Source organism: Nicotiana sylvestris, chromosome 12 (genome assembly GCF_000393655.2).
Source record: "Nicotiana sylvestris chromosome 12, ASM39365v2, whole genome shotgun sequence".
In the NCBI taxonomy this organism is placed as follows: domain Eukaryota; kingdom Viridiplantae; phylum Streptophyta; class Magnoliopsida; order Solanales; family Solanaceae; genus Nicotiana; species Nicotiana sylvestris.
Genome location: NC_091068.1, coordinates 130,597,608 through 130,614,388, shown reverse-complemented (window position 1 = coordinate 130,614,388; position 16,781 = coordinate 130,597,608). Strand labels below are relative to the sequence as shown.

The 16,781-nt window shown below is 37.5% G+C and overlaps 2 protein-coding genes and 1 pseudogene across 2 annotated transcripts; 2 read left to right on the top strand and 1 right to left on the bottom strand.

Annotated features, from left to right (window-relative positions):
- Positions 1 to 1,194: 1,194 nt before the first annotated feature.
- LOC138884275 (NDR1/HIN1-like protein 10) lies at positions 1,195 to 2,307 on the bottom strand (annotated as a pseudogene).
- A 3,442-nt stretch (positions 2,308 to 5,749) lies between these two features.
- Positions 5,750 to 6,293, top strand: LOC104250127 (uncharacterized). The gene is made up of 2 exons (XM_009806688.2): positions 5,750 to 5,860; positions 5,916 to 6,293. Exons 1-2 carry the CDS (start codon positions 5,750 to 5,752, stop codon positions 6,291 to 6,293), a joined length of 489 nt encoding a protein of 162 aa, XP_009804990.1.
- Positions 6,294 to 14,551: 8,258 nt separating this feature from the next.
- On the top strand, positions 14,552 to 15,247 carry LOC138883736 (uncharacterized mitochondrial protein AtMg00310-like). Its single transcript, XM_070164443.1, has 2 exons — positions 14,552 to 15,020; positions 15,174 to 15,247. Exons 1-2 carry the CDS (start codon positions 14,552 to 14,554, stop codon positions 15,245 to 15,247), a joined length of 543 nt encoding a protein of 180 aa, XP_070020544.1.
- The last annotated feature ends 1,534 nt before the right edge of the window (positions 15,248 to 16,781 follow it).

Here is a 16,781-nt window from a genome sequence, read left to right as displayed (position 1 = left end):
TTACATTCTAAATACTACATTAAAACAAAGGAATTTTTATTGTGCATTTTCAAATTAAATAAAAGAGAATTATATTCCATAATTCTAAGGTACATTGGATGGTTTAATTCTACTATTATAACCATGCATTACACCTTGTAAATATACTTAAGCAGAAAAGAATAAAATTATAACAGAAAGAACCAAATTAAATTGAAAGTTTAAAATACATAAAAATAAAAATGAATAAGAATGAGTCGTGCACCTTTTCAACTATTCAATATTGTTTATATGATTTTGTATAACATTGAAATTTTTAATATTTCATGATTACTCTCTAATTTTTTGCTATTTAAATTTTTAAAATTTGATTCTAATGGCCCACCCAACAGATTAAACTAAAAATAACTGGTAGATGTGTATATATATAATTTATGTATAATCTATTTATACCAGCTAAAAAAAGTAAATTACTAATTCATTCGACTATTTATATAAGGATTTAGAAAAAATCTCAATATCCAATATAGTGTTTGGGTTCATGCTTAGCATGGGCCATCCTTTACTAGTGTTTAATACGATCTGGTAGCGAGTCACTATCAAGACAGACTTTTTGGCAAATGGCTATTGGCTAGTCACATTCCCAGTCTCCATCATTTCGGGCTGGAAAAAATGTCATCTTAATGTCATCGATCTTATACTAAAATGTCTTACGATTTCTGCCTTAAAATGTCTCGAGCTTATATCAAGGAAAAATAATTGGCTATTTGAGACCAACACGAAGGAATATTAACATGTTTTTCTGAATTAGGGGAATCGGTATAAATTTGAATCATTTGCTAAATGTTTCTCACTGAAACTTGAAAACAATCAACCTATAGTATATTGCTTGGAAGAAAAAAGAGGAGGGAGAGGGTTTAATTCATCACGACACTAGTTTACTCGGTTAGAAGAGAGGGAAAAGTCAGTTTTTCTATCCTCAATTCAAAGGAAAAGGTAAAAAATTTCATTTAATAAATTGGATTTAGTATCTTCTTAGCGCACCTGCCCTCGTAGAGTACTCTAACCAACTTCAAAACTAACAAAAAAACTAAAGTAATCCTCGTGATAATATAGAATATCCAAAATAAAGAAAATCATAGTAAAAGATAAAGGTACTCATTATTTATTTACAAACATAACACATGTATATCAATGAACATTAAGTGCGCCGGAAAACAAAAAAGGAAAATATCTGCTAACATCCAAAGAATATAGGAATACAAGAAATCTGAAAAAACAGAAATAAACTCTGTGGACATGCATGATGTGAAGATCAAGAACAGAACCATGATAAAAGAAAACTACCAATCAAGATGGCATCTTATTTCCTCAAAATTGATAGATGATGATCTGCCATTAACCTCCAGAGGAACCTTGAAATCACACTCAATCTTTGGCTTAATTTTGGGTGTTTTAATCCAACCAGCCTTAAGCCTAATACGCATGTAAAGCTTCACTTCCATCTCATATACCCCTAAATTCTTCTCATTACTGTAATTGGATTTCTCTCTGTCACCCAATAGAACCAAGCTCTGACCTTTGAACACTGGATGCAAGCTGCTAGTATTCTTGTGACCTTGATAAAATGGTTGCAAATTCGTACTAGCAAATCTCTCGCCTTGATACATAGCTCTAGCTTCAATTGAATCATAGTAAATTCCAATACGTTTGTTGGGGTTTCTAATAGTCATATTTAGAGCAAGATCATAGAAAATAGTGTTGTCTGTGTTGGACAAATCGAACTGAGTCAACGTAGCATCGGTCACGTAGAATTTGACCTTGTTAGGACGAAGAACGAGCCACAGAACTAATGCAGCGACTCCAATGATGACAAGAATGGTGAAGAATATTTGGAAAATGCAATTGCAGAGCAGCCGAAGAGACAGCTACATGGATTGCAGCTGCTGCCACGGCCATGGCGGTGGTAGGTTTTCGACCGTGGCGGAATGGAGGGTCCATAATAGGCTCCGTTCAAATGGGATTCTGCCATAGCTTAACCAAACAAGAATGAAAAATTAAGTAGCAACTTATATAGTATTATTTTTTTGTTCCTTTGGTGTACTATAGGCTACAATAGTAGAGATGAGAATGATATATTCTTTGTTGATCAAAAGAAATGAATATATATAGCTAGTTGTTTGTTCAGTCTGTGGTTTAATGTGTGTATGCTATTTGTGTATGAAGGGAATTGTGGAATTGGTAAGCGAAAGCGGATTGAATAGTAGGAAAGGCCGTGTTTTATTGTTGCTTTGAGTTTGAAAGACGCGCTAGTTTTTGTAATGGTTTCTTCGGAAAAATCAGATTGTATTGAGGTAGATTTGTGCAAAGCAATTTCCTCTTAATATGATAGTCAGTGCCTTACATTTTAGTCAATATTTTTCCACTGTTGTTTATATTTCCTCTCATAGTTTCTAGAACATGCTAATTTGGACGCAGAATATGTCTTTGAATTTCTGGATCAAAACGATAAACTTTACATGCCATCAATTTTGTTTTAAAAAAAAAACTAGTTTCTAAAGTGATTTTCTAAACGGATTTTTAGTAACTATGTGCATGAAGGATAACCAACACTTCTTTTTGCCTTGGGTGACCAAAATATAAGCAGATTCTAGGAATTCAATCAGAACTTAACTATTGCTTTCTCCTCAAATTATGTATATTGATGAGAATTTTTTTACTCATTCTGATTTTGAACCCAGTGACCTTATATTTTAAATTCAAAATGTGACGAGAATAGTAGAGCTTAATTTTTTTTTTTTTAATTTTGTAATTTCTGGCTCCTTCGTTTTGTTTTGAGAAATCTGGTAGTAGGTGATCATTATTCAGGACAGACTTTTTGTCAAAAGGCAATTGGCACATTCACCAGTCTCCATCGTTTGGGCATTGAAGAAAAAAATGTCATTAGCTTAACGTCATTGACCTTAATTCTTATACTAAAATGCCTTATGGTTTCTTTGGCTTTGAAAACCAGTGAATTATATCGCTAACAAATATTGAAGTTGGCATTAAGAGGTAACTCTACCATAAATGATTTGGATACACATCAACGAGATTAAATTAAAGCAATAGGCTAATGGAGAAACTAATAGAGGAAAATTACATGTTTTCTTTCGAATAAGAGTACAAGTATATAGGTATTCTTGAACGAGTCTACGTGTGTGAATTTTATTAGGGATATTATTTGAAGTTATCATGTGTTAATTTTATTAGGGATATTATTTGAAGTTATCTTTTGATCAATAAAAGTTCTGGATCTTTTACCATTCCTGCAATACTTAGAAGTGTAGGGTATAATGTATTACGTAATTACAAGGCGGAATTTATATAGGAAACTTATTTTTATAGAGTAAAATATGTTCATATTAAATGATCGCACGAGAAAGTGACACGTGGAGCCGAAGACAGAAGGTAGCCGGATGTGGAGGTAACAATCCCGTCTGTTACCGGAGTAATGATACTCATAAAGGAAAAATAAATGGCTGTCAACCGGTAACATTTAATGAGGAATATTCTACAACATTAAATACGTGGCCCGTTACAAGGAATATGGCATTCACTGCCTGCCGTTATACATTCTTCAATAGCCTTCATAATTATCATTAAAAGGGGGCTTGATCCTAGGACCTTGTTCCCTAGCTATAAATAATGAACTCTATTATCATTATAAAGGACACGAATTCTCTGACAAGCATATACTATATTTTATCAAAAGGTCAATAACATTTTGCTCTTGCTTATTTATACTGTTTTTACTGCCCCCCGTAGCTCTGCGCCCGCGATCAAGATATCCGCCGTTTCATTTCAATTTCAAGGCTAAGTCTTACATTTTTGTCTAATTCATCTATTATCCTAGGATCAAATTAATTTACTTATCTATAAATCGCTATTCAACTGTACTGTTTTACAGGTAAACAGTTTCGCACCTACCTTGGGGCTTAGATAATTGTGTAATTAAGTTGATCCTTGCCATTATTACTAGCACGTTTGATTATTTGTTCTTAGCAAAAATCATAGAAAATGGCAGATGAAGGTGTTAACAACACACACAACGTTGAGGCCCAAAGAAATCAGCCTCAGCACGAGGATTCAATCAGTAATACCCTTAGAGAGGGGAATGAGGCCATGTCAGTCCGCGATAGACGGTATCTGCGACATGTTCGAGAGGCGACTCCTGATAATGCTGAAGAAGAGCACGTCATCAAAGCAGTAAGGGTCTTGCAGGAGTAGCAAGAGGCCATTTTAGGCCATCTCACACGACAGGATAAGGTCATGACAGATCTCAAGCAAGCGTTGTCGGGTGCTTCCAATAATGCGAATGGACGAGGTCCAATTCCTTCCGGTGCTCCCGCAAATCAAACAACATAGAGGGTCGACAACAACACCCCGAGGGACGAGGTCGGCTTCGATAAGGCGGGGGAGGGGGGAGCGGATCCGGTCACAACAACGTGAGTGATTCCTTTAAAATCGAAGAAGGAAGTGAACACCCGAATGGATCAAATTCCGGGCGCACCACCGGTGCTGAAAAGGTCAGGCTCAAAGAAGTACACTCAATTGATGTACAAACCTAGAGCGACACCAGAATTGATCCCGAAGTGATTTAAAATGCCAGACGTGCCGAAATATGATGGGACTTTAGATCCTCAGGAGCATATCACCATTTATACAACGGCGGTGAAGGGGAACGATTTAGCTCCCCACGAGATTGAGTCAATTTTGCTGAAGAAATTCCGGGAGACTCTTACGAAGGGAGCCTTGACGTGGTATTTGCTTTCGCCCGAGTGTTCCATAGACTCCTTTGAGATGCTCGCGGACTCTTTCATCAAGGCCCATGCCGGGGCTAGAAAAGGTACAGGACCGAAATGCCTATATATTTAGGATCACACAAGGAGAGTCGAGTTGCTGCGGGAGTTTGTAACCAGATTCCAGAAGGAAAGGATGTTTCTACTAGCCGTACTGGACGAATGGGCGGCTGAAGCATTCACCAAAGGTTTGAATCCGAGAAGTTTCGATGCTCCCCGGAATTTGAAAGAAAGTCTGCTTGAGTTTCAGGAAGCAACTTGGGTGTATGTTCACAACCAGTACGAATCAAAGATAAGAATCGAAGATGACCATTTCGGTTTTTCGGAAACGGTCAAGGGTCGAGACCGAGAGAAGAATAAGGAGAAATCGAAAAATGATTTTAACACAGATCGATGTTCTTAAAGGAGTCGGTTTTTTGCCTTATGAACGGGCCGAAGGATGCGACAGAGGTTTCTGATCGGAAGATAGATTCACTATCGATAGGAAAACTGACTGTGGTCAAAATAACAAGCATTACAGGATAAGGAAATGCCAGGTCCTCGAGATTCTTCCTACCCCAAGATTTTCGAATACAATTTCAATGTCAGCGTAGTGGAGCTGGTGTTGGCCATAAAAATATTAAAGAGGCACGGTTCCCGAAGCCAATGAAATTTGATCCCAGCCAAAGAGATCTTAACATATGGTGCGAATACCGCGGGACAAATGGTTATCATGCTGGGAACTGTCGGCATCTGCGTGAAGAGGTGATGACATTGCTGAAAAATGGCCATCTCAGGGAATTTTTAAGTGACCAAGCTAATAATAACTACGATCGTAATCGTGATAATGCATAGCCTTCAAAAGTAGGAAAAGATCCACCGCGCTTGACGATCAACATGATTTTTCGGGGAATGAGATTAACGGGGTTACATTCTCGGCGGCAAAAAAAATGAAGGTGTCAGTAACCCATAGCAAGAGACTTCGGGAAGTTGTTGAAGACGACATTACTTTCACGGAAGAAGATGCAGATGGATTGCTGCTACCACACAATGATCTATTGGTAATCTTTTTAAATGTCTTAGATTTTAAAATTAAACGTGTGCTTGTAGATCTAGGATGTTTGGGCTAACATCATACAATGGAGGGTATTGGAGCAAGCCAAGCTCACTGGAAGTATTATTCCGGACACAAAACTCCTCGCCAGCTTCTACTTAGCAAGTGTGATGACCCGAAGAGAAATCCTTCTACCTACGAATGCCGAAGGGGTGATGAAGACGACCCTTTTTGAGGTGGTGGATGGTGATATGGGCTACAATATTATCTTTGGTAGACTGTGGTTGCACGAGATGAAGTTTGTACCATCGACATATCACCAGTTGCTGGAATTCCCAACTCCCAAAGGAATTAAACAAATAAGAGGCGGCCAACTGACGGCAAGGGAGATGAATGCAATCTCAGTCTCCAGTAGCAAAAGGAAGGAGCATGCGACATAGCAATTACATGAACTGGTGCATGTTCCCGAGTGGATGGTGATATGGGCTACAATAGTATCCTGGGTAGACTGTGGTTGCACGAGATGAAGGTTGTGCCATCGATATATCACCAATTTTTGAAATTCCCAACTCCCAAGGGAACTAAAAAAATAAGAGGTAACCAACCGGAAGCAAGGGAGATGAATGCAATCTCAGCCTCCAGTAGCAAAGGGAAGGAGCATGCGGCATAGCAATTATAGGAATCGGCGCTTGTTCCCGAGTCAAGCAAAGTCAACCAGGGGGAAGAGTCGTCGGAATCCTATCAGGTGCCAAGGTATTTCCAGGTACCTGAAGAGAATGACGCAACAGAGTCCACAACGGAAGAACTTGAGCAAGTCGCATTATTTAAAAAGTTCTTGGAGAGGAAATTCCACTTGGGGACAGGACTACACCCTGAACTCAGGTCTTTATTTATTGAATTTCTCAAATTTAATGTCGATTGTTTTGCACGGTCGCATGCGGATATGACAGATATCCCGCCGGAAGTGGTCGTACACAAGCTAAGCTTGGATCCCAGCATCCCTACGGTAAGACAAAAAAATGTCATATTGCCGATGCTAGAAATAAATTCGTTAAAGAAGAGGTAACTCGCTTGCTTGATATCGGTTCAATCCGAGAGGTAAAGTATCCCAACTGGCTAGATAACGTAGGAGTAGTTCCAAAGAAGAATAATAAATTTTGCATGTGTGTAGACTATAAGGACTAAAATAAGGTGTGCTTAAAAGAATCGTTCATATTGCCAAACATTGATCAAATGATTGATTCAATGGCTGGGAATGAGTTAATGAGTTTCCTCGATGCTTATTACGGGTACAACCAAATTTAGAAGAACCCGGAGGATCCGGAAAAAACATCGTTCATAACGAACTTCGGCACATATGCTATAATGTGATGCCCTTCGGCCTAAAGAACGCCCGAGCCACTTATCAACGGCTCATGAACAAAATGTTTGAAAAGCAAATAGGGAAAACCATGGAAGTTTATATAGACGATATGCTTGTTAAGTCTTTGAACGCAGGTGTTCATCTTAAACACTTGCCGAAACTTTTGATATCTTAAGGAAGCATAACATGAAGCTTAACCCCGAGAAATGTGCGTTTGGGGTCAGCTCCGACATGTTCCTAGGATTCCTGGTGTCATAAAGGGGGATTGAGATTAACCCCGATAAAATCAAAGCTATTGAAGATATCCCTGACCAGTTATTAAGCGTAAAGGAGGTTGAAAGGCTAACAGGGAGATTGGCCGCTTTGAGTAGATTTATTTTCGTTCTTCAGAGAAATGCTATCATTTCTTCTCGCTTCTCAAAAAGAAGAAGAACTTCAAATGAACCCCTGAAAGTCAGCAGGCTTTGAGGGATTTGAAAAAGTATTCTTCAAGTCCTCCAATACTATCAAAGTAGAGGAAGGCCAAAAACCTGTTAGCAGTCTCGGAGTTAGCGGTAAATGCCTTAGTCCGTGATGAGGAAGGTACGTAGTCTCCTATTTATTACAGTAGTAGAATTTTAATGCGAGCAAAAACTCACTATCCGCATCTAGAGAAGTTAGTCTTAGCCCCCGTAGCCCCCGCTCGAAAGCTAAGGCCTTATTTCCAATGTCACCAGATAACTGTGGTGACCAGCTTTCCCCCGCAGAATATCCTTCATAAACCCGAACTTTTGGGTAAGATGTCCAAGTGGGCCGTCGAAATAAGTAAATTTGACATAAAACATAAATCTAGGACTGCGATTAAGTCACACGTTTTGGCCGACTTTGTGGCCGATTTCAGTCCGGCACTGTTACCTTTCGCAACTAAAGATGCAGTGATGGTGCCAGAATCGACATTAGGAGTTTGGATCCTACTCATGGACGGAGCTTCGAACATAAAGAGGTCCGGGCTCGGTATAGTACTAACCACGCCTTCGGGAGAAACCCTAAGGCAGGTCATAAGAACAGTTCCTCTGACTAATAATGAAGCTGAGTATGAAGTTTTGATTGCAGTGCTTGAATTGGCTCAGGGATTGAACCCCGAGGTCATAGAAATCAAATATGACTCTCAGTTGGTGGTAATCAGGTCTACGGGATCTTCGAAGCCAAAGAGGAACGCATGCAACAATACGTAGTGAAGGTTCTGGGAGTGTTCAATTACACATATCCCGAGGGAAGAAAATGCGGAAGCGGACGCACTAGCTAACCTTGGCTCATCTACGGAAATGAAAGGATCGAACTCTGGTATGGTCGTACAGCTTATGTACTCGATTCTAGACACAGATAGATAGACGCCGCTAATTTGGTCTAGGATTGGAGGAATGAGATCATTGATTATCTCGAGCACAGAAAGTTGCCTGAAGATCCCAAGGCATCTCGGGCGCTACGCACTAAGGCATCACGATATAGTTTCAAAGGAGGTTAATTGAACAAAAATCTTTCCAAGTGACGCTGGCCCAATATTTCGAAGCCTCTAAAGCTAACTATGTTATGCGAGAAGTCCACGAAAGGATCTGCGGAAATCACTTAGGCGCAGATTTCTTAGTACTAAAATTAATAAAGGTAGGATACTATTGGCCCCGGATGAAACAAGACGCCAAATCTTATGTTCAAAAATGTGACAAATGTCAACGCTACGCATCATTGGTACATTAACCCCCAGAGCCATTGCACTCAATTTTGTCACCATGGCCGTTCATGAAGTGGGGAATGGATATTATCGGACCACTACAGCCGATCCCTGGTAAGGTAAGATTTCTTTTGATTTTAACTGATTATACATATAGGACTTATTCTGATTTTGCAACCATTATAAATTCAATTCGAAGTAAAATGATAGTATGTTTGGCCCTTTTTTTTGGCCAATAGTATTTTCTTTTTTTGTTGCTAAAAGCGTTTTTTTTTCTCAAATGAACAATGTGAAGAAAATTGTCCAGTTTGATTTTTTATAAAAAATTCCAGCTCCTTCGTTTTGTTTTAAGGAAGAAAAAGAAATTTGGCAGCAGCTGGTCGCAATTCAGGACAGTCATTTTCGTAAATGGCTATCGACTAGTCACATTCACCGATCTACATCATATGGGCATTGAAGAAAACACAATGCCACTAGTCATTAATTGATCTTATACCAAAATGCCATATGGTTTCTTTGGCTTTGAAAACCAATGAATTACATCACTAACAGACAAAGAAGCTGACCTTAAGAGGTAACTCTATCGTTTGGTAGGGTGTATAAGAATAATAGTGAATATGGTGTATTAGTAATGCTGGTATTAATTATGTTTGCATTAGTTATGCTGGTATTAGTTATGCTGGTATATTTCTTATCCATTGTTTGATTTGATGTATTAAAATATTGCACAATTTCTAAAAAGAATTGTTTGTTTACAAAAATATCCTCAAAACCAGTCCATCACTCTAACTTTTTAAAAGAAACATATGTTGAGAAATATTTTTATATGAAAAAGTTAAAAAAATTATTTGATTTGTCTACCTATATTGTAATATAGAACTAAATATTTATTTATTAAAAAAGAAATATACTAAGTATTTATTTATTTACTAGAGATATAATTTTATTTCTCACTATTTGGATTATTATAAAGTTGCATTAATATAATAACTAGCACATTTTAATCAAGCATAAATTTTGAAGGACAATTTTGTCTTTAACTAAGCTATTGCATGCATTAAAAACCATTGCATTGCTAATACCATGGTTTTTTATGCATTAGTTATACATAGGATAATACCAAATAGAATGTATAACTAATGCTTGCATAACTAATGCATAGGTTCAAAATATCTACCAAACAAGGTATTATTAATATACAAAGCTAATGCATGCATTATTTTATCTAATGCATCCTACCAAACGACCCTTGAGTGTTAAAATGATTCGAACACGTATATATCAAGGAGATTAAAGTAGTAGGCTATTTGAGAACCTAATAGAGAAAAATCAACATGTTTACTTCCTACTAAGGGACCAAGTATAGGTTTTTTGAGCGGCTCCATGCATGCTAATCTTATTAGGGAGATCATCTAAGGCTTCATTTGTTTTTTTTAAGATTAAGACGTCTGAATCTGAATCTACATCTGAACATCAAGATGTGCATTAAGATTAACACATCTGAATCTGAATACATATCTGAATATATTAAGATGTGTATTAAGATCTGAATACTAAAAATTAAGAATGTTTGATTTTTAACATCTAAATGTATAAAATTTATTTTATTTCAAAATTAATAAACATGAAATTCAAATGAATACTAACTAATCTAATATTCTATCAATAAAATATATTGTTTTTTAAAATATGATAGTTGTTGGTGGTGATGGCTAACGGGTGAATGCCGACTAGAGACAGTGGTTGGTAGTAGTTTTGGTTGATGATGGTGGTTCATGCTAATAGCTAGTAGCTAGTAGTGATTGGCAGTGGTGGCGATTATGATTGAGGATGGTGGTGTTGGGTGGTGATAGTTAATAATGGTGGTGGTGGGTGGTGATAGTTAATAATGGCGGGTGGTGGTACTAATTTTGATTGAGGAAGGTGGTGGATTGGTGGTGGTAGGTTATAATGATAGGCGGTGCTGGCTGTGATTGTTGATGGTGATGGGATGGTTAGTTGTGGTAGTTGAGGTGGATGAGTGTTGATTGTGGGTGAGAATGATGGTGATCGGAGTGGTGGGATGGTGGGTGGTGATGATCGATAATGGTGGCAGCTATGATTGAGGATAATAGTGGCGTAGTGGTGGTGGTGGTGATGGAGTATGGTGGTGGCATGGTGGTAGTTGATAATAGTAGGTGGTGGTGGCATTTAATAATAAATATGTGATATCATCTTAATGAAATTAAGTCTTTGTTATAGATTTTAATCATACAGATCTATTCAGTGGTTGTGAAGTAAAAAAACAAACACACTTAATGATTAAGATCTGAATAATTAAGATTCAGACTTTAAAAATAAACGCACTTAATGTCTGAGATCTGAATGATTAAGATTCAGACCTCTATTAAGTACAAACAAAATGAGGCCTAACTTATCTCTTGAATAATCAATATTCTGGATCTTTTTATCCATTCCTGCACAATTTAGAAGGGTGGGGTAATGTGTTAAACATCCCAAATTAAAAACAAAACATATATAGAAAAATTATTACCAAGATCAGCCTAGAAACCTTTTTTAGAAATTCAACACTTTGGAATTATGCTGAATAATAATTATATTACAAGGAGGAAGAAACATAACAAAGAGTTAAGTTTGGCTCCTAGAAGGAGGAAGAAATATAACAAAGAATTAAATTTGGCCCTTCAAAACCTGAACCAGAACAGTACCATTGAAAATGCTGTGAATGCTCAAGGGCAGCCTAAGGAAGATGAGCAGAAAGATCAAGCTAAGGCATCCAACAATCATGTTAAGGCTGTTAACGACCAAACTAAGGCTGTCAGTGAGCAGTTGTCTTCGAGAACTAGGATACACAGGGATATGAAAGAGGATAATGAAAATAGAGCTACAAAAGAAGATAAGCAGAAGTCCATCCGAGAAAATGTTAGTCAGAATGTGAAGAACGATACTGAAAACAAAAAAAATGCAAAAGAGTGCGTTAAACATAAGTGATTATGTCAATGAATCAACTAGTGTGCCTTCTGAAATTCGAAATCTTCTTGGGATTGAGATGGTAGTTGATCTCAATATGGAAGCCAAATCAAAACAAGATAGATATGTGACTAGTCAACAAATAGAGGTGACATCTCCTAATAGGGTGACAGTCATGATTCCTGAAGACCACATACAAACTGATTCAAAAGATGAGTCTTCCAGATCATATGGTCCAAAGAAAAAAAAAGGAAAAAAGAACAAAAGACCAAAAGCAAAGATACTATACCTCCTAAAGGGGGACACTCATGCTAGCCTGAACTATTTTAATGATAAATGCCATTTTTTGGAACATTAGGGGTGTGGATACCAAAAAAGCCTTATCAAGGCTAAAAAAATTGATCTCCATCTATAAGGTGGAACTAGTTGCCATTATGGAACCTTTTGTTAGTACTAATCAAATAGAAAGGTGCAGGAGGTTCCTTGGTTATCAACACTGTATTTCTAATTCAAATTGTCAGATTTGGATCATGTGGTCAGGCAACAACATGACTACTATACTGAGCAACCATGATCAACAACTTACTATCAAATTGCATTATGGGGCTGTCAACAGTGATCTCTACATCACAGCAGTATATGCTAAATGTACTCCTGAAGAAAGGAGAGAGTTGTGGAATAGTCTTGAGTTAACCAATCTTCATGTGAACAGTCCATGGTGTATTGGAGGTGATTTCAATGTCATTCTGGATCCCGATGAGAAAAAAGGTGACAGACCTCACAGAATGAACAAAAGTCTAGAATTCAGCAATTGCATAGATAACTGTGGTATGATGGACTTGGGTTTTGTTGATCCAAAATACACATGGTGTAACAATTGGGAGCCAAGAAGGAGAATATGGAAGAGATTGGATAGAGTTTTTAAAATAATATTGTCAACCACTTGACTAGAATTGGCTCTGACCATAGACCTATTATAATTCAATGCAAGGACTCTAACCAGTATGGGCCTAAATACTTCAAGTTTTCAAATTTTTAGACTAATCAATCAACTTTTTGCGGGTAGTTGAAGAAGTTTGGAGAAATTGTGTCAGTGGGAATTCTCTGTGGAGACTTCAACAAAAGCTTACAATGTTGAGCAGAAGACTGACTCAATGGTCCAGAGACGACATTGGCAATGTTTTCAACCAAGTTCAATACTGGGAAGATAAAATGAAAGACCTTGAACAAATGGATCTTATGAACAGTAATGATACAACCAGAACTGAACTGAACAAAGGACAAGCTGAGTATATTAGATGGATGGGAATGTAGGATGACATCCTCAGACAAAAAGCTAGGATAAACTAGTTTGAAGAAGGAGATACTAACACTAAATACTTCCATAGCACCATCAGAGGGAGAAGGATAAGGCTGCAAATTTTTAAAATCAACGACCATAGAGGCTACTGGATCGAGGGGGATACTAATATTGGCAAAGCAGCTGCCATCACTTTCAACAGTTCTTTAACATCAATCATCACTACAATGATCATGACATCATCAACTGTATTTCTCAATGTGTAATTGATGCAGATAATGAAAGTTTCACTGCCATTCCTGACACAGAGGAGGTTAGAGATGTTGTTTTCAACATGAGTCCTGACAGTGCAGCAGGGCCGGATGGATATAATAGAAAATTCTTTTAATCCTGTTGGGATATCATTAAGGAGGATATCATTGATTTTGTTCAAGATGTTTTCAATGGCAGAAGGCTCACTAAATCTTTTTCTCATACTTGTTTAGTTCTTATTCCTAAAGTTGACTCCCCTAATAGTTTTTCGGACTTGAGACCTATTAGTTTGAGTAACTTTACATCCAAAATTATCTCCAAGATCCTTTCCAGAAGGCCGAATCCTATTCTTGGGAAGCTTATATCAGAGAATCAAAGTGGCTTTGTGAAAGGAAGATTGATCACTGAAAATATCCTTTTAGCTCAAGAGATTGCTCAGGGCGTGAACAAGAAGAACAGAGGAGGCAATGTTATTATAAAACTTGACATGGCAAAAGCTTATGATAGAATTTACTGGACCTTTCTGATAGCAGTTATGAGGAAATTTGGTTTCTCTAAAAATTGGATTGATAAAATCTGGGGACTTCTACAAGATATATGGTACTCCATCATTATCAATAGGGCTAGAACAGGTTTTTTCACATCTACTCAAGGCCTCAAACAGGGAGATCTCTTATCCCCTTCTCTGTTTATTATTGGAGCTGAGGTTCTCTCTAGATCTCTAAATGCTCTAAATGATTTTATTGGCTACACTCCTTTTAGCATGGATCCGAGAGGTCCGATGATCAATCATTTAGCCTACACTGATGATATTGTTATATTATGTGGTGGAAACAACATGACTCTCAAGTTAATTAAAAAGGCTATTGACAGGTATGAAAAGGCTTCTAGGCAGAAAGTTAGCAATGATAAGAGCTTCTTTATTACAGCCCCTCATACTTGTGCTGCAAGAATCAATAGAATTAAGAATGCTACAGGCTATATGGATAAGCCTTTCCCTTTCTCTTATCCGGGATGCCCCATTTATTTTGGGAGAAATACTGGCAATCTTTTTTACGGTATGCTCTCTAAGGTGGTCAAGAAACTTAGTGGATGACAATCCAATATGACGTCCTCTGGAGGGAGAATGATTTTGATTAAACATATCTTACAATCCCTCCCCACATACATCCTATCTGCTATGAACCCTCCTAAAGGAATTACTAAGCTCATGGAGAAACACTTTGCAAACTTCTTCTGGGGTACAAATGAAGGTAAAAACAAATATCATTGGTCTTCATGGAATAATCTTTGTCTCTCCCAAGATGAGGGAGGAGCTGATGTCAGAAAAATGGAGGATATCATAGATATACTTAGCATTAAAAGATGGTGGAGATTCAGAACTCATCCTTCCCTATGGACCAACTTTTTCAAGAATAAATATTGCAAAAGAGCCCATCCAGTGAACAAAAAGCCAAATCCTACTGATTCTCATATTTGGAGAAACATGCTCAAAATCAGAGACAAAGCCGAGGAAAATATTATATGGGAAATACAGAAAGGTAATTGTAGCTTTTGGTGGGATAACTGGACAGGTAAAGGTGCATTGGCCAACATATTAAAAGGTAGTGGGAGATCTTTTAAAGTACATGTGAAAGACTTCATAATTAATAGAGAATGAAATATTGTCAAACTAAACGATGTTCTCCCCGTGCATATTATGGATAGTATTGCTCAACTGGATATAGGAGACGCAAATGAGGATGATTTCCCTGTTTGGACTACTTCTAATGATGGGAGATTTTCTTCTAACTCAGCATGACATTCTATTAGATTCAAGAAACAGAAGAATATCTTCATAAACAAAATCTGGCATAATTCTCTCCCCTTTAAAATGTCCTCTATCTCTTAGAGAATTTTCAAAATAGACTATCTTTTGATGATGTTATTTGTAGGCTTGGTACTAATATTATTTCCAGATGTTCTTGTTGTTCTTCTGTGTAGGTAAAAATAGTCCAACATATCTTTAATAGTAGTGAAGCTGCCATCTTCATATGGAACAACATAGGAAATGCGTTTGGAATCAAACATCAGCATGAGCCTATTATTGCTACCTTCAAAAGATGCTGGGAGACAACGACCAACAATAAAGTGCACAATCAAATGCTTCAGATAGCCCCCACAATCATATGATGGGAACTGTGGAAACAAAGAAATGCATGCAGATATGGAAAACAGAAGAAGTTTCAGCTGAACTCGATGAGACACCAAATCACATGGACATTGAAAGTGGCTATCTCCAACATGGTACCAGGTGACTACACTCAGATAGAATGGCCCCTATTATGTGATAAGGTCGAGAGACTCAGACCATCTCAGAAATGGATACAAGTTACATGGGAGTCTCCTCTACCTGGCACTGTCAAAGTTAATACGGATGGAAGCTTTTGCAAAGAAAGTATTAAGGTAGGCATCGGAGGGGTGGTCAGGAACAGTCAAGGGGAACTTATTACGGCTTTTTCTATTCCTATCAGCTGTGATGATAATACCATGGCAGAGGCTAAAGCAACAGAGTTTGGAGGGGAATGGTGTAGTCATAATGGGTACACTAATTTCTATATCGAACTCGACTCAAAGATCATAGTGGATATGCTCACGGATGGAAATCCTAACAACATGAAGATTAAAAAGGTTATAGACAGAGCCTCCCTCATTATTAAACAAACTAAAGCTACGGTCAGGCACTGATTCAGAGAGAGAAATCAGGTAGCAGATTGTCTTGCTAAATTGGCTACAACCACAAATCAGAGAAGGGTGTATCATTCACTTCAAGATTTGCCTAGCAATGCAAAAGAACTCTTTCTCCTTGATAAATGGCAACTTCCTAGTATAAGGACAAAGTATGAAAAATCTAATTTCTTTGTTAGCTAATTTTGTTCATAGGTCTTAGGAAGGAGGGTGTATATATATGAACTTCATGTCCTTCTTTTGGGGTGATTGCATCACCGTTGTTGTATTTTGTGAGGTCAGGTCTAACCTCCCTCTTACGCTGTTTTGAATACAACACAACCTAGACGGTTGTCTGGGCAATTTTATTAAAAAAATATTACAAGGAAGAATGAGTAGTGAGAGAATTTATGAGGTCTCAAGTTCAAATTTTACATATGTTAGGAGGAAATTGTAAGTAGCCGGTATAACTAGTTGAGGTACGCACAATCTGTTTCAGACACTATTATTATAAAAAATAAAAATAAAAAGGAGTAGGAGAGAGATCTAGAGTGTTTAATTTTTAGCAACATATTCACCCAGAGGGAAATAGAGAGCTGAATTTTCAAATTATTGAACTCCAAGAGAAA